The sequence below is a fragment of the Macrotis lagotis genome, chromosome X (assembly GCF_037893015.1).
Source record: "Macrotis lagotis isolate mMagLag1 chromosome X, bilby.v1.9.chrom.fasta, whole genome shotgun sequence".
Classification (NCBI taxonomy): domain Eukaryota; kingdom Metazoa; phylum Chordata; class Mammalia; order Peramelemorphia; family Peramelidae; genus Macrotis; species Macrotis lagotis.
The window spans coordinates 649,613,374-649,641,361 of NC_133666.1; the positions used below are offsets into that span (position 1 = coordinate 649,613,374).

Here is a 27,988-nt window from a genome sequence, read left to right on the forward strand (position 1 = left end):
TTTTATTAGCTTCCCTGTTTGTGCACCTGAATCACCCACCCAGCCAGAGATGTGACCAACTCTTGAGGAAGGCAGAGTCTGTATGGGCAGTCAGGCACTCAACTCCTAGGCTTCAAACAGCTGGTCACTGTGGGAAATCACATCCTGCAGATTGTGGAATGGGAACCAAAGCTGGGAGCGACAAAAAAGGGAGGCAAACCAGAGTCCATGCTCTTTCTATTGTGGGGCAACTCCCTAGAGAAAGATAGGACAAGTCTTTTCCTGAAGTCACTCTCTCGTAGAAACAAAGAAAAACAAGATATTAGAGCAACACAAGTAACCAACCAAACCCAACACTGTCATTTTATAGATGGGAAAACTGAAAACCACAAAAGTTAACTGACTTCCTCTTGATCACAGTAAATTAATGGTAGACCCAAAATTAAAATTCAGGCCTCCTAACAGCCGGGCCAGGGCTTTCCCCACTACACTATGTCTTGTAATATGATCATGCCAGCATCTAGTCACTCCTAAAGTAGAAATTAAACTCCTAGAGAGTAGAAATTGTCAAATACCTCTGATATCACAAAGCTTAAGAATTCAATGCCATTTTGGGATTGTCTGATTTTCCAAGCCACCCTGAATATACCGTTCAATAGTCTAACTTTCCAACAGATCTTTACTAAAATAAAGCACCTTAGCTGAAATCTGCCATCACCATTTTAGCAGGATGCAAAAAAATAGCAAGCCTGCTAAGGCTGGATATCTTCAGACCTTTCACCACCATGCTGGGGCCTCTCCTCGTGACTAAGAGAGCCCCAAAGACCATACAAAGGAGCTCCACCATGGAGAAAGGGATGCACTCCCTCTTCACCTCTACTTCTTAAAATCCCTTGTTTCCTTCAAAGCTCTGCTCAAATCTATTTCCAAAAATAATCTCTCAGGATCTAGCCAGCTGCTAGTGCCCCTTCCCTCAAATTACCTCATAATTTAATCAGTACAGACTTATATATGCATACATGTTGTCTTCCTCGATGAACTATGGTATTTTTATTTCATCTTGTGACCTGAGGGTTCAGTCCAGTGTTAGGTCTATGAAAGACACTTATAGACTAGCTCATTCTATCAGTGCAATAATTAGGGACAATTTCAGGGTATCTGCAACAGAAAATACCATCTGTATCCAGGGAAAGAACTGCAGAGTTTAAACAAAGAGCAAAGATTATTACCTCCAATTTTTAAAAAAAGTTGTCATATGTACTACATAATTTTGCTCTCTATTGTTTTATTTCTTCCTCAAGGATATGTTTTTTCTCTCAATACATTCAATTTTGATCCATGTATAGTATGGAAACAATGTAAAGATTATCTGATTGTATTCAGGGAGGGGGAGGCAGGGAGGATGGGGGAAAATTTGTAAAATTCAAAATCTTACCAAAAAATGATAGGTAGAACTACTATTGTATATAATTGGAAAACAAATAAAATATTTATATAATATGAAAGACACTTATAAAGGCCTATTGATTATCTGATTGACCACTTGGTTTGTCCCCAAAGAGGTTTGTACCCAAATATCCATATCAAAAGCAATGGGGCAATCAAACATAGAAAAGAATTACAAATCATACCCTCTACTCTAGTGATATTGCAACTATGTCATTAAAAAAAGACTTGTCTGTACAAAAAGCATTCATAACCGTTTATTTGTAATAACCAAAAAATGAAAGTAACCTACATGTCCATGGAGGAATGGCTAAATAAGCCAGTAACTCTACAAAATGAAATATTATTTCACTGTGAGAAATTACAAATATAAAGACCACAGAGAGATAGAGGCCCAGAGAGCAAAGAAAGCTAATTCCACGTGGTGTATAACTACAGAGAAATAAATAGTAATGATCACAGCACCAGTTTTTCTTTAAATACACAGAAATAAAGGAGACAGGATGGAGGCAAAAAGGTAAATGACCTTTTTGTTAATAAGTCGAAGTTAATATGTAAAGTTTAAAACATAATGCTTGTGGGGGGTGGGGGTAGATAAGTGAGATTAGGGGAAAAATTATAAAATTCAAAAAAACATAATGCTAGTACTTTGGTATTTATAGTCATAGAGCTTTATTTCATTTTTTAAAAATGTCTCTTTGAATGGTTTTGTTGAATTACTAAGTTTATAATATAAAATTACTTTCATCTAACACTCTGTCCCATTTCTTTCCTGGGCTACTAGGGGAAAGAGCCAGAAGAGTATAAGCTTGGCTCTTCAAGTGATGCCCCAGCTCCCTTTCAACTGGGATTCATGTAAAAGGATTCTCTCCCTTGGCCATGATGCTCCTTGGCCTGACACTGGAGGCTTCCACCATCTGACTCCTACAAACGAGCAGGGCACTCTGAGTCACAAAGCCTGGCTTGCTGTGTGACTGACTAATGGCAAGTCACTTCTCTACTTCGGGGGTCAGTTTGCTCATTTGTAGAAAGGATTTGAAAACAAGACTACTTATCTGGGAGGAGTTTTTCAGTCAATGAATAAGGCTTTATGAAGTATCTCTATGCTAAGCAGGTACTGTGGTAGATCCTGGGGCTCCAAAGGCAAACCAGAGTCCCTCCCATCACAGAGCATACAGTCTAGCCACAGGAGACAACATGTAGGTAGACAGATAACAAAAGACAAAACAGATTTAAGGTGATTTGGGGGGGAAAACAAGACCTGCTGGAGGTGAAGGAGAGTCAAAAAAGGTCTCAGACAGAATAAGGCACTTTATGAACTTTGAAGGAAACAAGGAATTTTTTTTTTTAGGATTCCCTTTTATTTTTATTTTTTTAATTTAATGTTTATTTATTCTCATTTTGTACAAATAATGTTTTTATACATTAGTAAAATATTCTTGTTTAAGAGTAAACAAAATACCAACAAGGAATTTTGAAACACAGAGATGGGGGGGGGGTCACAAGGTTGTTACAAGGAAAGAGCTGAGTTTGCCCTCAAAGCACCACAGAAATAAGAAGCAAGTATCACCATTATGATAAAGATGGGGATTTCATTAATAAAGGAAACTCTTAGAGGAGAACACTCCCTTTCTACCAATGAAAATAGGCATCTTCCTGCCACTTACAGTCAGAGAACTTGCTGAGAATATTGAGAGGTTCATTTCCCATCTGGCTTCTCTCCCAGACTTCACAATCTCCAGAAATCCTCTCTGTAACTCCTACCTCCTCAGCACCCCTGCCCCTCTTGGAGCTTCTCCCAGACCCTCCTCCTTAGGCATTCACCTCATCTCCAACTGTCTGCCCTCCTGGAAGTCATGATCATCCTATAAGATGAAATCCACACTATAATGCAAAGCTCCTCAGATCATTTCCTGACCAGCTCCAGGACTGAATTCCTTCAGGGGCTTCCTTTGCCCCAGCAATTATCCCAGGACTTGGCACATAGTGGGTATTTTACCTGAGATTATAATAGAGGCAGTAGTCTATCCAAGATATCCCATGTCTCAATAGGGTTTTTCTTCTTGTTATCTTCCAGCCTTCTTTACACAGCCCCCTGTCCCCTGCATATACCATACATCCAGCCAACTTCCTCAGTCATCCTTTTTTCCTTCTTTAGCCCTTTCTCCTATGTTTATATTATTTCTCCTAAGCCTGGAGTGGATTTCTACCCGCTAGCTCCCTCCCCACCATTGGTGGAAATCCATCCTTTCTAGGCCCTTCCTGGCACTACTTCCACAAAGATTTTCCTGCATCATTCTTCTCCCCTTCACTCCCTGTTATAGGGTCACAGACTCTCAGCTGGAAGGGATCTCAGGCCCACCCACACCTGTACAGGAAATCACATACAAAATCCTAAACAAGTGATCATTCAACCTATGCCTGAAGCTCTTCACTGAAGGGGAAGCCACGACCTCCTGAGGCAACCAATTCAACTTTGGAACAGTTCCAATTATTAGGCAGTTTTTTCCTCATACTGAGGGGAAAAAAAAAAAACATGCCTCCCCAGAAAGTCTACCCATTGCTCCCTCTTCCTTTCCCCAAGGCCAACAAGAACAAATACAATCTCTCTGTCACACTACTGCCCCTCAAACTGTTCAAGACAATTGTCCTTTAAGGAGAAGGCAGGAGTCAGTAAAGGCTTCATGTAGCCACAAGTTGAGCTCTAAAAGATCAACAGATTTCAATGGATAAAAGGAGAAAAACATTATCTGTGCCTTCATCTCATCTCTAAAAGTAATGATAATCAAAGTATGGTCCTGGTGAAGGAGTCTGTATCTTTCCTCCCAATAACAACTAAGTTCAGAGACACTATCACTCAGATAGCTGTAGTCTAAAGTCAAAGACCAGCTATCTGAGGAAAATCACAGATCCCTGATATATTGAAGAGTTCCATTAAGGCAAAATGCTTCCCCTTACTGAACTGTAAGCTCCTTGGGAGGGAGGCTGTCCTATCTCATCTTGGAATTTATTCCCAGCTCCAGCATCAGGATTTACACTTAATTTGAATCAAACCCAGAGAAGACAAAAGTGAGAACACTACCCTGTATGGTTCTGAATACAAAACTGCCCCACCTCTCATCTGCAGACTCTAAGAATACAGTAGGCCCAATAGTTAACACTGGAAGTTGCTCAGCTCAATGCTGTGAATGGAAAGCTTTTACACTGGCTCACAAAACTAAGGAACACATCATCAAATTAAAAAGCCAAAAGTTCTGGTTTGCAGTTATAGCTTGCTTTTAGATTGAAAAATCACCCAAACTTATTTCTAATTGTCCAGAGCTCCAGCTTCCTGTCTTGCCTGCCTCTCCTGTTCATATCCAGGTTCGAGGAGCCAATTCATCCACCTGGTCAGAAAGAATCCACAGAACACACACATTTCAGGGACGCAGAAATAACAAGAGCCACCTCATTAGTTGGACATGCAAACTTTTATTGTTCAGAGAAAGCCTAATCAAGGTGGGCATTCATTGTGATGAGGATGACAAAAGCTCCCAATCAGTTTCACTCAAGTCTTCTGATGCCATAGAGGTGTGCAAATGACCCTGGTTTCTCAAGAACACAAAGAGCATCAGCTCTGGAGGCAAAGGACCCAGACACAAATCTCATTTCTGTCACCTTGGGTAAGTGAGTCAACTTCCCTGGGCCTTGGCTTCCTCATCTGTAAAATGAAAGAGTTGGACTCTAGGCCTTTCAGTCCCTTCCAAAACCAAATCTAGGATCTAGGATCAAACTGGAAAGACTGCAATCACTAAGCAAACTTGAGGCCAAGGCCTGTGCTAGGAATTAATTATACATACAAACAGAAAAGTGGGATAGTCCAAGCCCTCAGAGAGCTTCTGTTCTACTAGGGTGTGCATCATGTTCATAGACAAGTCAATTAAGGCTATATGAAAAATACACCATGTGATATATGGAGGGGGACCTTAAAAACTGGAGAAGTGGGGAAAGGTCCCTTAAAAGAGTGGGCACTAAGTTGGACCTGAAAAGGGTCTGAGAGTTCCAAGGGACTGGAGAAAGGAAGGAAACTGTTCTATAGCCAGGGAACAATCCATCCAAAGGAGATGGAGGGTCATGTCCAGGAAATGATAAAAATGGATAGAAGGGAAGTGAAAGAGAGGTAAGTGGAAAGGCTTGAAATATCAAATAGAAGAGTTTGATTTGATTCTAGAAGTGATAGGAAGTCACTGCTGGCTCTTGAACAGAGGAATGATGTGGTTAGGCCTTTGTTTGCTGTCTGTGTAAAGAATGGATTGGAAAGCCTGGAGGCAAGAAAGTCAAGAAAGAAGCAGTTGCAATGGTACAGGTGAAAAGTGACAAGGATCAGCACCACCAAGGTATTTGCAGGATGTGTGTGTGGAGAAAAGGGCAGAGGCTAGAGATCCCAAGAAGGTGCAAATGACTGACTACCTGGAAAGGTGAGATGGAAGAGCAAAGTTGACTCCTACATCATGAACCTGGGGAGCTAGAAAAAAGAAAGTACCATTAATGGATTGAGACTGAGGAGGAGAAAAAATGGATTCCCTGGGGAAAAGAAGTCAGATTTCTGATGGGACCATGGCCCCTCATCCCACTTCCCTCTAGCTAAGGCCAGAAAGGACCAAACCATGAGAGGGGATCAGGGCAGCCTCTTACATCCCTCCTAAGAAATTGTAATGTTCATCAGGGAAAGAAGGGTTGAGAAGAACAAACTCACAGATCCAGGATGCAATAGAACAGGTTTTCCATAAGCTGCCAGTCCTTAAATAGTCTGTAAAGAAGGTCCAAACCCTGTTCTTGCAATCATTCTAACAGCAGCTCAGGACTGCTAGCTTATCAGAGCCAGGCCCAAGGAATTCTAAGGACTTTGAATTAAAGTGCTCCTATCAAGCATGTCCCAGGACCCTGGAATGTCAGAGTTCTAACTTCTGAAAAAGAACCCGATTGTCAAAACAAAGAGGAAACTTCAAACACAAACACAGAATATGTTCTGAGAACACAGAAAAATCAGTCAATCAACAAGCATTTATGAAGCACTTCTAAGTGCCAGACCCTGAGCTAAGCCCTGAAGATACAAAGAAAATCTAAAATACTTTGCCTTTAAGGAGTTCACAATCTAATGGGGAAGAAAACATTCAGATTAACTATGGAAATGCAAGAGAGAGTGTAAAGGGAAGCTTATTACAGAGAAAAGGCACAGGGAGAGGGCCAAAGATGGCAGAGGAGAAAGGGAAAAGCCACCTTGAACAAGGAGAACTTGAGCTGAGCATTGAAGGAAGTCGGGCCAACAAGTGGGGCAGGTGAGAAAGACTACTCCAGCCAGGAGGGACTGTCAGTATAAAGATATTAAGGGGGTAGATCAGAGGGAGTAAAGTTGTAGCAGACTGAACAGGTGGAAAGGGGTCAGGTGTGAGGAGCTCTCCACAACAGAGTCTTACATTTGATCTTAATGGTAGGAGAAATCCATGGAGTCAATGAGTTGTGGAGTAACATGGTCAGACCTGAGCAGAGGATGGACTGGTGGCAGGGAGACTCAGCAGTAGGAAGTGGCAGTATCCCAAGGTAAAAAGGTGAGAGTCTGTACTAGTATGGGGGTGATATGAGTAAAGAGAAGGGGACAATGGAAAGAGATGTGATGGAGGTAATAATAACAAGGTGTGATGACACCCTGCATATGTGGAGTAACAGCAAAGGAAGCTGGAAGAGGATGGTGGTAACCTGGTCAGTCATCAGAAAGATGGGGAAAATTGGAAAGTGGGGGGTGGGGGGGAAGGTAATGAGTTTTCTCTTGAAATGTTGAGTTTGAGATGCCTAAGGGAAGTCCAATTCTGGATGTCCAAAAGGCAGTTAGTGAGAGAATTAATCAGTTCAGGAGTTAGTTCAAGTGAAAGATTAGGGCTAAATAGATAATTCTGGTTTATCTGCATAAAGATGATAATAGAAACCACAAGAATTAATGAAATTACTGATATTGGGAAGAAACCCAGACTACAGGCATACCATAGACCTTCAAAGCAGGGAGACCATAGAACACAATGACATGAAAGGATCCAGAGAACACAGACAGACAATGTCAGCAGTGAAAAATGCTCTGAGATCATAGAGAAGTAGTACAAACATAGAGGATTAAGTAGCAGACAGGGTGACAGAATGTCCCAAGTTCAAATTCCAGGATCAAATAAGGTGATCCATGAATTCCATGCAAATTCTAAAGCTCTATATAAATGCTGTTTTTGCTGCTGTTCAATCATGTCCAACTCAATGACCCCATTTGGGGTTTTCTTGACAAAGACACTGGAGGAGTGGCTTGCCATTTCCTTCACCTACTCATTTTACAGATGAGGAAACTGAGGCAAACAGGGATAAATGACTTACCCAAGGGAACACAGCTAGTATCTGAGGTCAGAATTGAACTCAGGTCTTCTTGACTCCAGACCCAGCTCTTTAGGCAATGCACCACCTAGTTGCCTTTAAAAATGCTAGTTATTATTAAATCTTTGACTCTGTGTAGTTTGGTTCCAAAGGGTCCATCAATTCCCTTTTCTGAATCTCAACTTCTCATGTGTAAAATGGACATAACTCCAGTTTCAGGACCTTCTTTATTGTTATTATAACACAGAATGTTAGAGATAGAAGGGCTTTCCAAACAGAGAATGTCAGAAACAAGCTAGACCTGATCTAATATTTTTTCAAAAGAGGAAACCAAGGCAGCAATATGCAAAAGGATTTGCCAGAGGTCACTTAGGCAGAGAGTGACACAAGCAGAAGGCCTTCAGCCTTCCCAGCCTGGGCCCCTTTTCACCACATTGTTCTACAATAGCACAGATCATCTGTTTCTGTAACACTGCCTCAAGGACAGTTTTCTATCAGCCTGTGATAAATTGGTGTGATCTAATGAAAAAGGTAAGTCAAGAACTAATCCCATCTCTAACATCTGACCTCAAACAAGTCACTTCCCCATTGCAGGTGAAGTTTGGGCTTGATGGCCTTGGAGGTCCCTCCCAGTTTTAGACTTAAGGCCCAAGATTCTCATGTGCATGTATTGTGGAGGTTAGAAGGGGAGGAAGGACAACCAGCCTTATCTATATGGATCTCTTTCCTCCCCTATAGTTTTTATGGTCTAAATTCTATAGATTCATAGATTATTAATTGGCGGTTATCCCAAAGATAATTTAGCCCAAAACTCCTCTTTTTTCAGGAAAGGAAACTGAGGCTTAGAAAGATTAAGTGACTTCCCAGAGGCCACACAGGTGTTTAGTGACAGAGCTGAGACACAAACCCAGATCTCCTGACTCTTCAGTGTGGGAAAATCCTTCCAGTGGAGTGCTATCTGTGTTCTAAGGTCCATTTTTTTTTTCACCAGTCTTCTAGGAGTCTAGGCAACCAGTGCAAGGATACAAAGGAACATCTTTCATCAAATTCATCCATAAGAGGGGTGGCTAGGTGGTGCAGTGGATAAAGCACTGGCCCTGGAGTCAGGAGTACCTGGGTTCAAATCCGGTCTCAGACACTTAATAATTACCTAGCTGTGTGACCTTGGGCAAGCCACTTAACCCCATTTGCCTTGCAAAAACCTAAAAAAAAAATCATCCATAAGGTTTGCTATTCCAAGGCATAACTATCAATTAGCCTATATTTTCTTTTCAAGTTAATTCAGTTCAATTAAGCCCCTACTGGGTGCAAGCCATATTAAGGTACTGATAAGAAAAAAGCTGACAGTCTCTTTCAGACATGAGCTAGTCGCTAAGAAACCAAATCCTTGTCCCTGACTCTACATCAATGGATGGACAAGTCTTAACTGTTTTTGATCTACCCAGCCCCCAAAACACACACACACACACACACACACACACACACACACACACAGCATTTAAAAAAAAAATAAAACTGGCCTGATGCCCCTACTAAGAAGTGACATGGAGAGTAGTATGGACTTACTCATTACACTGCAATGACTAATTATGGTGTTTCCTAAGGCTAGAAAGAGCTAAACGTGCACTAATTACCACAGATAACAATTAGTTGAACATAAGAGTAACAATATCAGTGATTCCAACCCCAAGACTTCATTTGGTTTCCACCTGTTCTAGGGAGATAAGACATTGTTCATAACAACTTCCGAGGACTGGGATGTTTCAAATCTCTTTCCACAGGCCTCAATAGTTCTCTTGCATCAGGTCCCAAGAAGGTATTCTGCAAGAAGATGAACCAATAGCCTCTACAATCTAACACTGGCTCTGATCATGCAATCTAGCCATGCAATCTCTTCAAAGGGGCCTATCTCCCCTTTCAGCAAAGGGGAGAGTAGCACAGAACAAATGAAAATGTGGAAATAAAATCCAATAAATATTCATTAGGAGTATGAAAACTATACTGGAGCCTGGGGCTATGAAGATGAAAAAGGCTATTCTGCCCTCCTTTGCCTCCCAAAGAGTTTATAATTTAGTGGGAAAGGCAGCTTTAGGCCATCCATCTAAGTAAGTATACTACAAGGCAGATTATGATGAGGGTCCAGTAAAGATGCATAAAGCTCTAAAAAAAATCCAAGGAAGAAAGGCAGCTTGGCTCAGGAAATTGAGAGTGGGCCCCTGGACCCACCTCTGACATATACTGATTTGAGATTCTCAGAAAGTCACTTAACCTCTCAGTAGCCCCAAACGACATTCTATGATTACACATTGCAAAGGAGGTGCCTATCAGCCCTGTGGAGAGAGTTTCCTACCTTAGAAATCCCTACAGGTGAAATAATAGGTTTAGAAAAAACAAATCTGAGGAGCAAGAACCCACTTTCAAGAAGAAGGGAATAAGGCAGCTAGGTGGCGCAGTGGATAGAGCACCGGCCCTGGAGTCAGGAGGACCTGAGTTCAAATGCAACCTCAGACACTTAATAATTACCTAGCTGTGTGGTCTTGGGCAAGCCACTTAACCCCATTGCCTTGCAAAAAGAAAAAAAAAAACAAGAGGAAGGGGATTCAGGGAGATTTCTGGAAGAAGAGGATGACCAGAAGCTATGCGGAGAAGAGAAAGCCTTTACCAGATGAGAGAAAAAGGAATGTACCTGCCATCAGTGACACTGGCTTCCTGGTTGTTTCTCAAAAAAGATCCCCCATGTCTCAGTTCCAGCCATTCTCTCTTGCCATCCCTCATGCTTGGAAATCCTTTCCCTCTTCATCTCTGTCTCCTTCAAGTTCTGTCTGTCTCCTTCCAGTTAAACTCACCTTCTATAAGAAGTTTTTCCCGATTTCCCTTAACGCAGCTACCTTCCCTCTGCTGGTTATGTTGATTCTCTCCAGTCTGGTCTTTGTCTTGTTTTGTTCATGGTTGTTTGTATGTTGTCTCCCCCCTCAGACTTGAGGTCACCTTTTTTTGTATGCTCAGTACCTGGAGTATTATTATTTTTTGTAATTAAGTCTCTTCAGTTGGATCCTACATGACCCCATTGGGGTTTTCTTGGCAGAGGTATTAGAGTGGTTTACCACTTCCTTCTCCAGTTCATTTTATAGATGAGGAACCTGAGGCAAACAGGGCTAAATGACTTGCCCAGGGTCACACAGTCAGGAGGTATCTGAAATCAGATTTGAACTTGGGAAGAGGAATCTTGTTGCCTCCAAGTCCACTAGTTTATCCACTATGACATCTATCATACAGGATGCCAGCTCCACACTTGGCTATTAGAAAGCACTTAATAAATGTTTACTGTCTGACAGACTGAAATGGGGAAAAATCTGCAGGAATGCCCAGAGGTAGAAGATGGTCATCAACATGCATTTACTAAGGCCTCTTATGGGTCAGGAACTAAAGACACAAAATCAAAAGTGCAACTATCTTTATCTGGTAGCTTACTTTCTAATGGGGGAGTTAATACATCTTTGAGCACCGCCAAGATAAATATTAGGTAATTGTGGCGAGGGGGACAGAAAAGGCTTCCTGTCGAGAAGCAGAGGGGAGGAGGAAGGACATGTCCAGAAACAGAGTTGGAGAGGGTGACCTCAAAACAGAAGAGGAATGAGGAGAAGATGGGAAGAAGGCTGAAATGGTCAAGGATGGCCAGGTGGAGTTTCCGTAGGCCAACAAAGTTTCTATTTTATCCTCAAACGATAGGGTGCTCCTCAGACCTGTGCTTAGAGAGTATATGTGAGGAAGGAGAGCCCAGAAGTCCTTGGGCAACCACATGGAAGGTGGATAGGAGGTCAATTAGGGGTCTACACAATACTGTAGGCAAGAGTCTTGCAGACCCTGAAATAGTGTGAGTGGGCAGAATGTACATACAGAGTGAAGAAGGAAGAATGGGAAACAAGATTCGTTAGGTGGATGGAAGGCTGACTGAGTAGAGAGAGAGAGGCTCTCTGATGCTAGGCTGAGGCTTTATTTTATCCTCTGGGCAATAAAGAGGCACAAGACTCTCCTTTGGAGGTCAGTAGCAACATCAGAAAACATACATAAAGTGGTATTTGTATACCTTTCCTATAATAAAAATAGCCCATCTCACCCACAACTCAAACATCCAAAGGGGGGAGGAGAGCCCAGGGGGAGCCTTTACAACAACACCAAGTATTTCCATAATGCTTTAAAATAGTCAATCTCTAATTTTTATGAAACAACCCTAGAAAGCAGGTAGAGCACATGTTTCTTTCTTTCAGGTTCAAAACAATGGAAGGGATTCCCCTGAGTCCTCAGGTCTTTAAATGTTGTCTCCCCCATTAGAATGCAAGTTCCTTGAGTGCAGGGACTATTTGTTGCCACTCCTTGCATCTTCATTGGTAAGCATAGTACCTGACCCATATTGAGGACTCAATACAAATCTTGATGCCTGCCTAACTAATAAGCTTCTGAACTGGGGCCCAAGCCCAAGCCTCTACACTCCAATGTTCTTTTCACTACCAAGTGGTACAGCTTCCCCCAGTTACTCGCATTTTCCTGCTTGAGAGATATTGAAGGACAAAAAGAGTGGGCTGCCATGGCCAGGAAGAAGACCAGATGCAGACCCTTCTGGAGGAACCTGAGCTGCCTACTCTTCCAATTTACCAGTCAAAGCCAGAGAAGACATGGAATCCCCAATGTTCTGTAAAAACAGATGGAGTAATTTATGAATTCTTACCTACCATGTCACTTTTAATCTTTCAAAGGTCTCTCCCCTAATTTATCTCCAAAATCACACAAGGTGATAAGCAGAGATGATACTGTCATTTGATGGATGAAAGAATTGAGGCACAGGTTCGCCAAAAGGCTAAATATACAATTAATGAAGGGGAAAAAAAAATTAAGAAGAAAGGGAACCAGAATTCCTGACTAAAATCAGTCCAGTAGCTAACAACCTATGAGCTACAGATTTGAGTACAGGGTGATCATGGAGTTATTACCAAGAAGGCAAGGGGTCATCACATCCATAATCAGGCCAACATACCTTTTTATAAAATGAAAAAAAAATGTTTCATATATATGTATTACTTTTTTCCAAATATGCTAGATGTTATTATTATTAAAACACAGTCATTTAAAAGTGATACTGGGGTGGCTAGGTGGCGCAGTGGATAGAGCACCGGCCCTGGGGTCAGGAGGACCTGCTGTGTGGCCTTGGGCAAGCCACTTAACCCCATTTGTCTTGCAAAAAGTGATACTGAATTCATAGTGGATTCTGGTTTTTATTTTTCTCAAATCACAGGATACAAATTATACAACTACCATGATTTGGAAAGGGGGGAGGAAGGACAGAAATTTTTTGATGTTAACGAAACATCCTCATACTCAAAAGCACTGTACTGACCACAGTTGCCTCTCCTGGTAGGGGGAAATAGCGTATACTTTGGAATGAGAGCCCACGGAAGGCACCTGCACCTTCTTCCCCACCCCAAGCAGTACTCAGTAGGATCAAGGCAACGGTAATTCGTTGGAGCTTCCCCTCCTGGGGGGGGGGGGGAGCACCTGCTCCCCAGGACTCAGGGAGGGCAGAGCTACCTGCTCCTCTCCCCCCACAAAGGGGAACGAAGTACCAGCAGAGGCTTGGAGCCTTCACAGGTAACCTAACTTCTCATAAAATACATACTATAGACTCTAAAAAGTAGAATTTTCTGCTAACAAAAATAGGGGCATCAATTAAAAGTTGCATTTTTTTAAATGTCCCTCACTAGAGCTCTTCTGCCAGTTGTGCCCTAGGGGTGCCTGCTGAACTCGGCTCTGCCCAGCCCTGGCTCAGCTTTAGAACTCCGGAGTGGGGACACCTGTCACCTCAGGATGTTCACTGGAAGGGGGGCTTCTCCCACTCGGGACCCCTTAGGGGAGGGCCACCTGCCTCCCCCGCTTAAAAAAATAAAAAGAAGCTCGCGCGGGAGGGGCCATCTGCTGCTCCCCCTCCGGGATTCCCGGGGAGAGGGGCGACCCGCAGCCCCCTACCCCCCGTGGGGGCGGGGCACCTGCTTCCTCCTCCAGGCTCCCGGGGGGAGAGGCCCCCCCCCGCTCACCTTCAAGCCCCCCACGGGGGAGGGGCACTGGCTCCCCCCCAAAAAGCATTCCGGGGGGGGCGAGGCCCTCGAGACCCCCGTGGGGGAGGGGTCCCCCGCGCCCCACGGAAACATCCCACGGGGGAGGGGCCAAACGCTCGCACACACCCCCAGGACCCCACGGGGGAGGGGCCGCTCGCCCGGCGCCCCCCGCCCCCATCCCCGCGGCCGCGCGCGCTCCCGCCTCGAGCTCGCGCGCCTCCCGTGCGCGCCCCCGCCGGGGGCGGGGAGGGGGAGGGGGAAGATGACGAGGGGAGGGATGCGCGGGGGTGCGCGGGGGTGAGGAGGGGGCTTCTCTTACCCGGGCCGCCCGCGTCAGGCTCAGGTCCTTCATCACCTCCTCGAAGGCCGCCGTCTCCTCAGCCTGCTTCTGGTTGTGCAGAGCGATCTTCTCGCTGAATTTCCGCGGATTGTTCGAAGTCGCCATCTTCTCCTCCCCTCCCGTCTCCTCCTCCTCCTCCTCCTCCCCTTCCTCCTCCTCCTCCTCCTCCTCCACCTCCTCCTCCTCCTCCTCCTCCAGCGAGGGCCACCGCGCAGGCGCCGGGCCGGGCCGCTGGCGGCCGCAGCGCGCAGGCGCCGCCGGCGGGAACCCCCGCGCAGGCGCGCCCGACTCCGCGCAGAGCCGGAGGGAAGACGCATGCGCGCCTGGGAGAAGACGGGGAGGGAGGGAGGGAGGGAGCGAGGGCGTTGGGCATCAGGGCGCAGGCGCCACGGGCTCGTGGCCCGCCGCCGCTCCTCGGGCTGTCGGCGGGGGGCAGCGAGCTCCGGGCCGGGCGCTTCCCCGCTGCCAGCCCCCTGCGGCCCTCCCTCCCGGCTCATTCAGCCCGGGCTCCCCTCCAGCCAGCCCGTGACAGGTGTGCGGCCGCCGCCCGAGTCGCCCCGCTGCCCGGCCCGCACCGCCACAGGAGCCCCGTCCCCTCGTGGCCCTCCCCAAGGCTCCCTCCAGCTCCCAAAGTGTCCCAAAGCCTCTTCCAGACCGAATGTCCGACCATGTCCTAAAGCTGAGAAATCGCATGTAATGAGGTTTTGTTCTGTTTTTAAGCGTGTGCCTCTCAAGTGATGGGCTCGTTCATTCAGGGACTCAACCAGAGAGCTGCCTCCGCACCTCAGAGAAGGGTGAGACCCAGCTCCAGTCCTCCGGATGGTCACTTCTTTTGTAGCCCACTTTGCAGGCAGAAGAGTTCAAGAAGCCTTGCTGAAATGAGCCCCTCTGTGACTCAGTTTCCTCATCTGATCAATGGAAATGATGTCACCTTCACAGAGCTGTCAGCATTCAGTTAACTCACAGGTAAAATGTTTTGCAAATCTCAAACAGCTACAAAGATGCTTATTAGTAGTAGTATTAGTGTTAGTGTTATTATTATTATTATTATTACTAGCTGTGTGACCTTTGGGCAAGTCTCTTGACCCTTATTGCTTCGAATCCAGGATCATCTCCAGTCATCCTGATTCATATCTGGCCACTGGATCCAGACGGCTCTGGAGGAGAACCTGAGGCTGGTGACGTTGCACAAATGCCCCCTCACTCAAATCCAATTCACAGGCATGTCACATTGTCATCACTTCCCTGATGTCACGGTCTTCAAGAATGAAGCATTACGGGGCGGCTAGGTGGCACAGTGGATAGAGCACCAACCCTGGAGTCAGGAGGACCTGAGTTCAAATGTGACCTCACACATTTAATAATGACCTAGCTGTGTGGCCTTGGGCAAGCCGCTTAACCCCACTTGCCTTGCAAAAAAAAAAAAAAAAAGAATGAAGCATTATTATTATAGTTACAATAGAAGGCTACAGTTTTAGCACTCTCCCAGCAGGGGCTGGCTGGTTGAAACATGAACCCTGAGAATTCAGGGTTCCTAAAGCAATTCAATCCAACATCTCCAAGGAATCTATTGCCAGATAAAGACTAGAATTCAGGTCCTCTCTTTTTTTGAGGGCCCTCTTGTTCCCAGGTGACTAAAGCATCATCATGAGCTCATGGACACCTGTGGAAGGAGGAGGACTCAATGGCTAGACACTGAGGTTGCTCACAGGCCTAGCCTACTGGAAAGGTCTCTGAGCACTTGGATTTCAAACCCCCCCCCCCCCAGTAAGGGCCAGGCCCCACACTTAAAACTAGCTATGGCAGCTACAGGCAAGTTAGGAGCTTCTCTGGGTTACATTGTCATTAAAACAGAAAGAACAGTTTCTCTCAGGGCTCTTGCAAGAATGGTGACAATTGCCCTTTCCAGAAAGAAGCCCAAGGAGATCTAATTAAAATCCTCAAAGTCCCAGAAGGAAAGGAAGATGTTTCTTATCTTACAAGGTCAGAAGTAGGCAGGCTGCTCTCTCACCTCTTCTTTCCAGAGATAATGTCTGTAATTTGTAAATCTGTAATGTAATAATCCATAATGCTTGTTCTCTCTCTGTCTCTCTCTCTCTCTGTCTCTCTCTCTCTCACACACACACACACACACACACATTTGGGGGAAGAGGGGGAAACTGACTGGAGAGACCAAAGCAATGCATCCAGGTCACCAATCTCATCCTAATGCTTCCATTCAGCGCATTAATTAAACTCATCTACAGAGGTGCCCAGAACCAGTGAGAAGTTCAATGCTGAGATAACACTGATCCCTTTCCTCTGGGACCTCAGAGACCAACAGAAAGAAAAGATGCATTCATAAAGCAGGTACCATAGAAAAAACATCCATTCTATGTACATGAGAGAGGTGGAGACAAAGGGCTGACTGGGCATCAAAGGGAAAAAAATTACTGGGGAAAAAATGGTGAATATATTATTGCTCAACCCCCCAAATTAAGTGGAAGAAGACAATGGGGATACAAAAGTGTTGGAAAACTGAGGTTTAACCCCTGTCCCTGTGTGACCTTGTTCAAATCACTTAACTGCACTTGAGCCTCAGTTTCCTGACCAGTAAAATGACATGTGTGGACCAGGTGGCAGCTGGTTGTAGTAGATAGAACACTGGTCCTACAGTCAGGAAGACCTGAGTTCACATTTGTCCTCAGATACTTACTAGCTGCAAATCTAGTGTCTGATTGACTCAGTTTCCTTGACTGTAAAGTGGGGGTGATAACTACACCTTCCCTAACAAACTTGGTGTGAGAATCATTCAGATGATATATATAAAGCAGCTGCTGCTTCATAGATGCTTGATGACTGATTAGATGACTGTTTCACATTGTTGGTGCCTAATAAATGTTCATTTAATCAATGAATTGAAGCATTTTCAGAAGAATTTAGAGGATGAGCTAGAATTCAGCTTCCAGAAAGTGGAGGCCAGGAGGAGGGGAGTGTACAGAGGGGACCCAGTTCTTTGTATCAATGGGAGCGAAAATCTCTTCTCACCCACGCCCACCTATCTCAAGTATCCTCATTTCTTGGCCATCTCCATCTCCCTTTGGCCTTGGAACAGGCATCACGTGGTTGTACCAATATCTTCTGCTGGTGAGGATGGATGAACTCCACCCCTTTTGGGTCACCTAGGAACTGAACCCTTGGAGACAAACTCCATTCACGTGAGAGGTTCATGAACTAGACTTTGAATCCCCTGCTGGATGGAGGCTCCTTTCCAGACAGGGCCCCAGGGAGACCTAATTAAAACCATCTCGGCCCCACAAGTAAGGAGGCCAGAAAAAAAGATCCATTTCCTTCCTTTCAAGGCCAGACCCGGGAAGACTTCATCACCTCCTGCTGCTGCTGCTGCTGAGATCCTGGAAGAGAGGCCAAAAGTGGTGACAGGGACCTAGGAAAAACGAATAGTAGAGAATGCCCCCTCAGATTGACCATGGTGGTTGCTCAGGGTCCTCACCCTTCTCTGGATCTGTTCCCCCATCTGCAGAATGAGAGTTAAATTAGCTTGAATAGCTCTTCCAACTTCAAAATATGTTGAGCCTTTAATTCTAAATAGACCTTGCATGGAGGACCCAGAGAGAGGATGAAGGCCCAGGCCAGGACCCTGTTCCTTGGGCCTCACCTGGGAGATTGCTCCTTTAGCTTAAGCCTAGGCCTGGCTCCCAGAACAAGGAGGGAGATCTGGCCCTGGAAACTCCTGGGGCTAAAACTCAGTGAAATTAGAGACTAAGAAACTCCTACACCTGAAGGGAAATGTGGGTGTAAATCCTAAACTTGGGAGTGGGAAAAATCTCAGTCTCCATCCTCCCTCTGACACTTACTTAGAGCTATGTGACCTTGGGCAAGGATGTTACTTCCCCCTCTCTTGGCCTCAGTGTCTTAATCTGTAAAACTAGGGGTTTGGACTCCACGTTCTTGCAAGTCCCTTCTGGCTCTGACATCCTGGCTCCAACTCCTAACACATTACTCCCTTTCACGCACTCTAACAATCCAGCCAAACTGGCCGGCTTTGCCGTCCCTTGACATTCTATCTTCTCTCTCCATGCTTTTGCACAAGCTGTCCCCCATGCCTGGAATGCCTTTCTCATCACAGCATCCATATGTCCAGCTGAAACACCATCCTCTTCCCACTATACCCAAGGCCTTCATGGATGTTCCCAGAGGCTGGCACCTCTGGCCCTGTCTCCCTTTCCTCCACTTCCCCTCCATAATTACCTAGTATGTATTTTGTGTGCCTTAAAGAGAGGCAAGATGGTGTGTTGGTTAAAGAACTGACTTAAGAGCCTGGAAGACCCAGGTTCCAGTCCCACTTCTGACACCTTGGGCAGGTTCTTCTGCTTCTTGATGATCTGGGCAAATCTCTAGGACAGGAAGCTTCAGAGAAGCGGCTGCCATGTTTTAGTACAGGAAGATTCCTCAACCAGTGAAATCACACAACTTATCTTCATCCCTATTCATAGATGTGATAAATATTTGACAGACACAGATGGATGCAGTCATAACTAAAATGTGTGGCCAGTGGCTTCTGTAATGGATGCATATGTATGTACACGTCCATCTTTTCTTTCCTCCCAGCCCTGGAGATCATAAATTGATACAAGATAGGAAGGGAACCAATCTCTTAATCCATGGGGGAGCCTGGATGACCTGGCCTGGCACCACTGGCCCACTGTCTCTCACCAAGGCTGGGAGCCAAGAAGGAGAATAGAATCTACGATAGAAGGCAAGAGCCCAGTAACAAGACCACTGCTGACCTGCCAACAGGTGGAGAGCACTGGAAGGTTGGGGCTATCCAGAGCTGATTGATAGCACAATCTGAGAGTTCCCTGTATCAAGGAGGTCATAGACCCATCCCTGTCCTCTGAGTATACCCTCATTAAAAATGCTTGATTAGTTCTAAAGGCCCTCCCAGCTCTGAGATCCTGGTTTCTAAGAGCCCTCCTGGTTCTGACATTTTCTGTTCTAAGGACCCTTTCAACCCTGACAATCTGTGTTCTAAGTCCCTGTGTTCTAAGCCCCCTGATCTGGGGGCTCTCCTAGCTCTGACATCCTGTTCTAAGCGCCCCCCCCTTTCTGACATCCTGGTTCTAACGGCCCTCCCAGTTCCGACATCCTGTGCTCAAGGGGCCCTCCCAGTCCTGACTTCCTAGGTTCTAAGGGCCTCCCAGCTCTGACATCCTGTGTTCAAGGGACACTCCTACCCCTGACATTCCATGTTCTAAGGGTCCTCCCAGCTCTGATATCCTACATTCTAAGGATCCTCCCAGCTCTGATATCCTGTGTTCTAAGGGCCCTCCCAGTCCTGACATCCTAGGTTCTAAGGGCCCTTCCAGTCCTGACATCCTTTGTTCAGGGGACACTCCCAGCCCTGACATTCCATGTTCTAAGGGCTCTCCCAACCCTGACATTGTTTTAAGTTACTTTTGAGCTCTTAATATTTTGTGATCAATGGGATTTTGAAATCAGAAAGCACCTTGGAATTTACTTTATAGATTAAGGGAAGGGACTTGCCCAAGATCACAAAATTATTCTGAAGTCAGAAGGCAGGAGCTCCCCAATTCTCTACCATCCTTCTGCCCAAAGACAGGAAGACCTTCTCTTCTTTCACTTCCAACTTGTTTTACAGATATTCCCAGGCACCCAAGCATCTGCGCCAAAGATGACAGCTCCCTGGTGGCAGCAAGTGGCGGGTGGGCAAGCGTGGGCGGTCCGTGGGTCCACAGAATGACTGCTCCATCTGCTCTAGTGGGCTTCCCTGTGCCAGCCAGGTACTTCCCAGGCCTGTAGCACGATTTCTGTTCGACACTGCTGCAGTGAGTCACAGTGAGTTGTCATCAGACATGATGCTTGATTTTTTTCCTCGACAGTGGGAGGGGTGTGGAATGGGGAGAGAGGAAGGAGCAAAGCCCTGTCCCCAGGTCTGCTGACCACCTAGACATCAGGGCAGTGGGCTCACTCCAGTGAATGAGTACTGAGCTCTATCTCTGATCCTGAGGTTCTAGCTTCTCACATCCCTCTGAGCTTGGGCTCCTCAAGGATGCTGGGAACTTCAAGGAAATGACAGCAAAGGCTTGGGGACCAAGTGTACAGTCATCTATTCCCAATGTAGGTAAAAGGTGATGGACTCGGGGAGAAAGGGAACACCAAGCACTGACTGGTACCCCTTTCTCTAGAGGGTCTGGTGAGCTAAAGTAAAAGAGGACTGGATTTTTTGTAAGACATAAATTTGACTCTTAGCTTTGCCACTTACTAGGTAGAATTAGAGGGGAGAGGGGAGTAAAGGGAATTATCATTTATTAAACATCTACTATGCCAGATATTGAGATAAGTACTTTTTATTTTTATTTGAGATAAGCCTGTCAAGGTAGGAGCTATTATTAGTCCTATTTTACAGTTGAGGAAACTGAGACAAACAGAGATTAAGTGACTTGTCCAGGGTCACACAAGGAATTCAGGGCCTCCAGATTCCAGGCCTGATACACTACCCACTGGGCCACCAGCTGCCTGCTAGGGTCAAATAAGTGTTTGGATTAATATGGGACATTAAGGCCAACCAAGTACTCTTAAAACAATGATTATCCCAATTGGACAGATGAGGAAATTAAGGCGCAAAAAAAGGATGGTGATTTGCCCAGGCTCACAAAGTTTGCAGTTGTTAAGATCTAGAACTCAAGGGCAGCTTAGATGACACAGTGGATAGAGGACCAGCCCTGGAGTCAGGAGGACTCTAGTTCAAATCCAGCCTCAGATATTTAGTAATTACATTACCTATATGTAACCTTGGGTAAATCACTTAACCCCACTGCCGTGCCAAACAAAAACGATCTAGAACTCAATCTGTTGGACTTTTGGCTACCAAGTTCACCTGCAGGGCACCATTCCATTGAAATCTTCCCTCTGCCAAAACAAATCATCTTGTAGGAGTCTCTTGAACCTCCATGGGCCTCAGAGTTGGGTTTTTATTAGATAGCCTTTAGACCCGAGAGCCTCCCAGAATTTCCTTTTCCCTGCCAAAGCCTGTGAATCCATCTGTAAAATGGGGGTGATAATAGCTACCTCATAGAGTGGGTTAAAGTTGGAGGTCAGCAAATGTTGTTACAAATGATTGTCTTACACACTTGCAGGCTCTCTCAAGCACCACCATGGGTAAAGGAAAGAAAGTGAAGCTCCCAGTCCAGTGCAAGCTTCTGGAAGGCAGGGGCCCTGCTCACTTTTGTCTTTATAACCCTCTGTTTCTGGCCCATAGTAGATGCTCAGTTCTTGATGAATTAAATGGAATCTGAAGGGTTTCTGGGCAGGGGACTAATGGAGAATCACATCCAGGTCATGGCCCAGCAACCAGGTGCCCCAAGGACCCCAATTGGTTGGTGTACACTCCTGGCTTTCTTCCTTAGCCCCAGCTCCCAGCCACATCAGAGCCAGGGTCAGATTTGGTGCCAGCTTGAGGGGTAATGGGTGGATAAGAGAGGGAGGGGAGCCCTCTCTGCATCAAGCTGGTCCAGGGACACCCTGCATTTTCCCACAGCCAGAGCCCAGGTGCAGAGGGAAGCTTCTTCTCTCATTGAGCCCAGAGCTACGCCGGAACAGGACATCTGGAATGGAAGCATTCTTGCAACCTCAGTCCCCACTCAGATCGGCCATTCATTCCATGGCCCTGGCGACATCTGTCAGAGGCAGTCAGATGGCTAGCAGCCTCTAAATCCTCCCTATGCCCCAACATGAAGAGAATAGCTTCAAAAAACAATTGCTGGTGGTTTGGTGTAGTTGTGTGTGTGTGTGTGTGTGTGTGTGTGTGTGTGTGTGTTTGAAGGACACAAAGTTAAGTTCCAAGGCAGTTTCTGGTAAATTGAAAACAGCTTTTTAGCTTTTAAAGTTTACAGTACAAAAAAATAATTTTCCTTTCTCTTCCAGGGGGGAAAAGGCATTCCACCAACCAGGCAAGATTGTTCTGCACAATCCCTGGGTAATGGATCTGCCCCTAGATAGGAAGGCCCCGCCCCCCACACCTCTGCCAGCTGTTCGGGAACAAGATGTTCAGAGGTGCGAGCTGAGCCGGGGGACTCAGACCTGGCAAGGAGGCCCCAGCACCGCCAAAGCTACCAGCACACTTTACCAGGAATCCCAGCTGCCCAAAGGGTGACTCAAGGGGGGGGGGCCCTGGGGACTCCCTAGCAAGTACCCCCAAATGTTTCCAGGGAGCCTTAGCTTAGGAATTAGAGGCTAAGGCCCTTCTCTGTCACCTCTTTCCCCATTTTGGGCCCTTGCCTACGGCCCCACTGGGGCAATGGGCCCACTGCCTGGGAGGGCCCAGCCTGCTGGCACAGGGACTTGTGTGCGGATGCATGCTTCAGAGGATGATCCCAGAAGCATTGGTCTTGGAAGAATGTCCATGAATGTCAAACATTCTCGAAAAACATGTAACCAATAAGTTGCGTGTTCTCTGCAGATCAGCGAGGAGAGAGGCAGATCATAAAAAAAGGGGGGGCTTGTTTCTCTCTTGCACAGAATATCCCTAAAGTCCATATGGAAGGACAAATGACCTCATGCTTGGTTTGGGGCCTGCCCAGTTTCTCCGACCTCAACCTCCTGGGACAAGGCCAGTCCCCCACCTCCTCCCCCTCTTCAGCCACCCCAATCTGAACTCCCACCCCCCCCATTCCACCAGGCCTCTTGGCCAGAACTAAGCCAGCTCTGGGAGTGGGAGGGAGAGAATCGTGTCCCCCTTGACGCCCATTGATCGGCATATGGCTTCACGTGGGGTACCTCTCTCTGTGTTGAGTGGCAAGGAGGAAAGGGGGAAGGGTAGAGAAGAGAAAAGATCAGCATGGAAACTGGGAGAGGAATTTTAACAACAGAACATAACCGACATTAGATGAAACTCCAAAAACAAAAGTTTGAAAATAATATTGCCGCCAGAGATTTCACCCTTGGATAAGAATTTTATTTGACTGCATTTTCCAAAATTTGGCAGAGATTGCTATGGTGGCTGCAGTTGCATTACTGATGCCCCCTAGCCAGGCAGGGGCTCCCCTGACCACCTCTCCTTCCATGACACAGGCGACATGCTGAGAGGGGCAAGAAAAAGAGGTGGGGCCAAGCATTAGCAAACCTTTTAGAGGTCAAAGTGGGGCTGCACAAACCCTGCTCTGTCCCCCCCTCCTCAGTAAGTAAAAATAGCAGAAAGACACAGGGGGAAACAGCTACTCCAATAAGTCAGGAGGAGGTTTCTTCTTTCTATGGTGCCTAGCTGCAAAGAGATTTGATCCCCCCAAGTTATTAGTAGCAAAGTAGACATCTGAAATTACCTCAAAAGGATACAAATTTTTATTTAGAAGACACTAGCATCCATCCTTTGGAGTCTCAACCGACAAAACAGAGGTGGCTGAGAAATGAATCAGAATCCTTATGGAAAAAGAAATCAGAGACAAGGAATTCCTGTCTGATGCACCACAGGAGGTTGCAAGGGAGAAGAAAGAACTCAATTCTTGGGAGTCCAGGATCCCAGGTTCAATTTCTGAGTCAGCAACTCACCATCTCACTGGATGGGTGACTTCCTCATTTCTGAACCTCCATTCCCCCATCTATAAAATAGGGTTAAAAATACTTGTGCTCTCCACCACCCCCCCAGTGAAAACAAAGACTGTGCTTTATAAACTTTGGGGAGCTGTCGATAGGGTATTGGCCTGAAGGGGACATGGGAAAAGTAATCAAAGGAAAATCAGCCATACTCTCCCAGGAGAATGACTGGCCCAGGGCTTGGGGACAAGCCTTTCCATGGATTCCCTTTCTTTCCCTTAAGACTCCTTCCAGCACTTATTGGGGAATTTTAAAATCAAATACACACCACCAGCCTTTGAGGACTGCAGCCATCTCCAGAGGTCTCTTTGGTTGTTCATTTTGCACTGGACGCAGAGGGTAGCTTGAAGGTCTGGCTGGTTCTGAAGCTAGGCAGAGAGCCAAGTACAGGCTATGAAATGAAGCCCTCAGGAGAAGGAAGTGACTGCCCCCAGGGAACTGGCCTGGCCCCTCTGCTCATCACCAAACTCTACAGAGAGATGTCTTCATGCTTCTCAAGCATCGGAGGAAAAATCACTTATTGAGAAGCAAGAATGCGCTTTCATCATCCATAAACCTCAACTATTTCAGTCTCCAGTTGTCTCTGCTCCTGGAGGTCCGTATGTTATAAAAGTTTTGGTTAAATTTATTTTAGAAACACACGCATAAAGCAACTTGGAATGGGGGGGGAGACATCCCACTAACTTTGGGGAGCCACTCAACACTAATGAAATCACGTCTGGATTCATTCGGAAACGACAAGGCGGGGGAGTGGGGGGAGCGGGAAAGAAGAAAAACAAAAGCAACAACCTAAAACAAAAGTCTGATGGGTTCTCTCTTATTTGTGACAACAATGTTGAGAAATAATGAGCAATTGTTGGGGAGGGGGGAAGAGGAACAGCCTGCAATGAGATTTTCAGCCATGACACGTTCAGCCCAGGGCCCTGGCAAGCACTCTAAGCATCCCTGGCTGCCAGAACCTTAGACAAGAGGAAGAGGAGGGACCCCAGGGACTGGATATCAACACTCTCGACCTGGGCCCTTGGCACAGAACGTTACTGGCAAACAAAGACCAGATAAACAGATACCACTGCATGAAGCCCCACGCAGATGGCGACGCGCACCCCGGCCCCGGGGCCCCCCAGGGCTATCTCTGCATGGCAATCTGGGGCAGAAGGACCGGCGCACAAGCAATGCCTGCAAAGGACTCTGGAAAATGCATATCCCTCTCCCACTCGTCTGTCTCCGTGTTGTACACCTGCACGATGCTAGTCACATTGTTCAGGTGCCAGTTGTAGCCCCCAACGATGTAGATCTTTCTCTCCAGTAGACAGCACCCCGCCTCTGACTGGCCAGCCCGCATGGGACTCACCGTGGTCCACTGGTCAGCCTCTGGGACATAGTACTCCACAGCCAGCACATCAAAGCAGCGGTCTACATGGTCCATTCGACCCCCAAGGGCGTAAATGCGGTTGCTCGTGCTGACCATGGCATGCAAGACCCGGGGCTCATTCATGGGGGCCTTAAACTCCCACTGGTCCACAGAGGGGTCATAACAGTGCAAGGCCTTCTTGTCCTCCACTGAGACGCCGTAGCCCCCAGAGATATACAACCTCCCACTCACGGCAGCCCCAGCATGGCCCCACGTCCGGCGCTTCAGGGAGCACACATATGACCACTCATTCCTCTTGGGGCAGTACTTCTCCACTGAGGCCAGGCTCCCTGCCCGATTTCTCCCACCTGTAGCATACATCATTCCACACAGCACATTGAGCTGAAACTGGATCCTGCTCTCCTGCATGGCCTGAATCCGAAGCCACTGGTTCAGGTGAGGGTCATAGCGGTAGCAGATGTCCACTGCCCCCTCCCCACTCCGATACTGCAGGTGCTGGCCCCCGACCACATACACAAAATTGTCCAGCACAGCCACGCATGTGTGGCTGCAGCCCACCTCCATCTCTGTCAGTTCCTTGAACTGGCGGGAGCTGGGCTCAGGCAGGTGGTAGACCTTGCCACTGACTGTCCGGTCATTGTCCGTGTAGGGTGTGCCCCCAAATGTAATGAGGGAGAGGACATCAGAACGGATGGTGGTCCGTGGAGACTGCATCTCATGCTGGCGGAAGGGCAGGATTTGGTAATTAAAGGCCTCAAGCAGGTACTGGCGGCAGAGCACATCCTCTACCATGATGTCCAGGGTCTGGACACTGTCCACCAGCTCTGACGACTTCATCAATGGGAAACGGATGTGACAGAGCACCTGGCTGGCACCTGGCCGGCGCCTGGGATCATACTGCAGCCAGCGAATGGCCGCGCGGAAGAGGTCAATCTCACTGCAACTCTTCAGCTTATTGCTCTGCAAGAAGAAAACTAAGCGCTCCAGGGGCAGGTGCAAGAAGTCCTCCTCTTCCGAGATCTGCAGGAAGTGCCGGAACGTGAAGGCATCCACCGACTCCTTCAGGGAGGCCAGGCTGAAGGTGGTGGCCATCTGGCCAATGTTGAGGCATGTCTCGACACTCATGGCCGACTTCAGGAACTCCTCACAAAGCTCTACCACAGGGACCATCTGGAGGAAAACCGCAGCTCCCAGAACATCCTGAATGCAGTCGAGATCGAGGGTCACTTCGGCACTGTAGGCAAAGTCAATGATGTGTTTCAGGCCTTTGGCGGACACACCCTTCAGCTCAATGATGTCCTGGCTGGCTTCTCTCATCCCTCCCGTGAACATCGCCCTGAAGATCAAAAACAAAGATTGGGGTCGGTTGCCAGTCACATGGATAAGAGAGGAGAAACTCGATGGTGTGGGGAAGACACTGGTCTAGTGGCTTGGACAAGCAACCCCAAGAAGGTCCAGAGAGGGCAAGGAGACTCAGCCTGACAAGAAAGGAAGAAAAACTCCACCCCACTCATGCATCTTCCTAGAAATGGCAACTCTCAGCCCTACCCTGCAGATTGATACACTCCACTGCTTGGCCTGTTAATTATTAAATGACCACTCTAGCTACTCAGCTGCAACTGGAGGCAGAGGCTTCCAACCATCCACCGGAACCAGCCCATCCAAGTCAGCTTGAGATCCAGAGACCTGTAGTTATGAAAAGCGGCCCCATGGGTTGCCCAGCCTGGGATGGGCATGGTTCACCAGAACCCCACAGTTTAGGGAGGTGCCAAGGGAGGGGAACCTAGCAGCCCCCACTAGCCCATCATCAGGGTCTTACTGAACTCTCCCTGCTACAGTGTCAGCTCCTGAAAGGCAGGGAAGGGCCACTTAACCTTTTATCTTTATAACTTCCAGCATTAGGGACTCTACAGAGAGTAGCCACCAGCTCTGTTGAACTGGTCAGAGCTGTCAGAAAGGATCACAGAAGAAAAATCCTTTCCAGCCATGTTGCCCATCATTTCCCCTCCTCTCCTCTCAGTCCCACCACATCAGATGTAGGAAGAGTAGAAGTTCCCTGACCTAGGAAGTATATAAGCAGAACTAAGTGATCATTTGCTGAAGGGAATGATAACAATTCAGACTCACTTTTCATAGTGCTTTAAGATCTGCGAAGACCCTGCTTTCCCATTACTCTGTGAGGTAGAGTATCAGTATATTCATTGAAACACATGAGGAAACTGAAGTCCCAAGAGCTTGTGTGTTTTGTCTAAACGTCATACCTTAAAGAAGTCAACACTAGAACCTGGAACCTTAAAATCCAAGCCTGGTGTCCTTTTTACCCACTCTGAGCTGCCTTGAGGATGTTGTTTCAGATATAGCTTTGACCTGAATGGCTTCTGGGGTCCCTCCTAACAATGCTCTGCAACCTTCCCATGATTATTTTGTGGGCTGCCTGAGGGGAGAATGGATTTTCCATCTCCAAGGATTCCATCTTCAGATTGTAGGACACACAATATCATATCATGGTGCTTTTTATAGTGCTTTAAGATTTGCCAAGACCCTGCTTTACCATTACTCTGTGAAGTAGAGTTTCAGTAGTATTGAAACAGATGAGGAACCTGAAGCCCCAAGAGCTTGTGGTTTTGTCTAAACATCAATGCCAGGGATCTATACCTCTTGGGTCCTGTCCAGTCTCTAAGAGAGGCAGAGATCTCAGGTGCCTCCTTAACCTATTCTTTCTCCAGAGTATATCTAAAGAGCCCC

The 27,988-nt window shown here is 46.7% G+C and overlaps 2 protein-coding genes and 1 long non-coding RNA gene across 9 annotated transcripts in view; 1 reads left to right on the forward strand and 2 right to left on the reverse strand.

Annotated features, from left to right (window-relative positions):
- Positions 1 to 14,402, reverse strand: part of CRTC1 (CREB regulated transcription coactivator 1) — a 127,751-nt gene extending 113,349 nt beyond the window's left edge. For 5 of the 6 annotated variants that reach the window (XM_074204737.1, XM_074204738.1, XM_074204736.1 and 2 more), the window contains exon 1: positions 14,242 to 14,402. In XM_074204737.1, the coding sequence (XP_074060838.1) occupies positions 14,242 to 14,367 (126 nt within the window). In that variant the 5' untranslated portion in view covers positions 14,368 to 14,402. The remainder of the gene's footprint in view (positions 1 to 14,241) is intronic. The other variant, XM_074204734.1, reaches the window with a different exon arrangement.
- Positions 14,403 to 14,620: 218 nt separating this feature from the next.
- LOC141501078 (uncharacterized) lies at positions 14,621 to 27,677 on the forward strand. 2 transcript variants are annotated; one of them, XR_012472132.1, is made up of 4 exons: positions 14,621 to 15,228; positions 15,369 to 16,611; positions 18,871 to 20,118; positions 21,821 to 27,677. It is a non-coding gene; the product is annotated as an uncharacterized LOC141501078 (long non-coding RNA). The 2 variants fall into 2 exon arrangements; XR_012472130.1 differs by having other exon boundaries at positions 15,369 to 20,118.
- The window catches only part of KLHL26 (kelch like family member 26), a 42,822-nt gene continuing 39,669 nt past the window's right edge, over positions 24,836 to 27,988 (reverse strand). Inside the window, exon 3 of the mRNA XM_074204739.1 lies at positions 24,836 to 26,579. Within this exon, the coding sequence (XP_074060840.1) occupies positions 24,998 to 26,579 (1,582 nt within the window). The 3' untranslated portion in view covers positions 24,836 to 24,997. The remainder of the gene's footprint in view (positions 26,580 to 27,988) is intronic.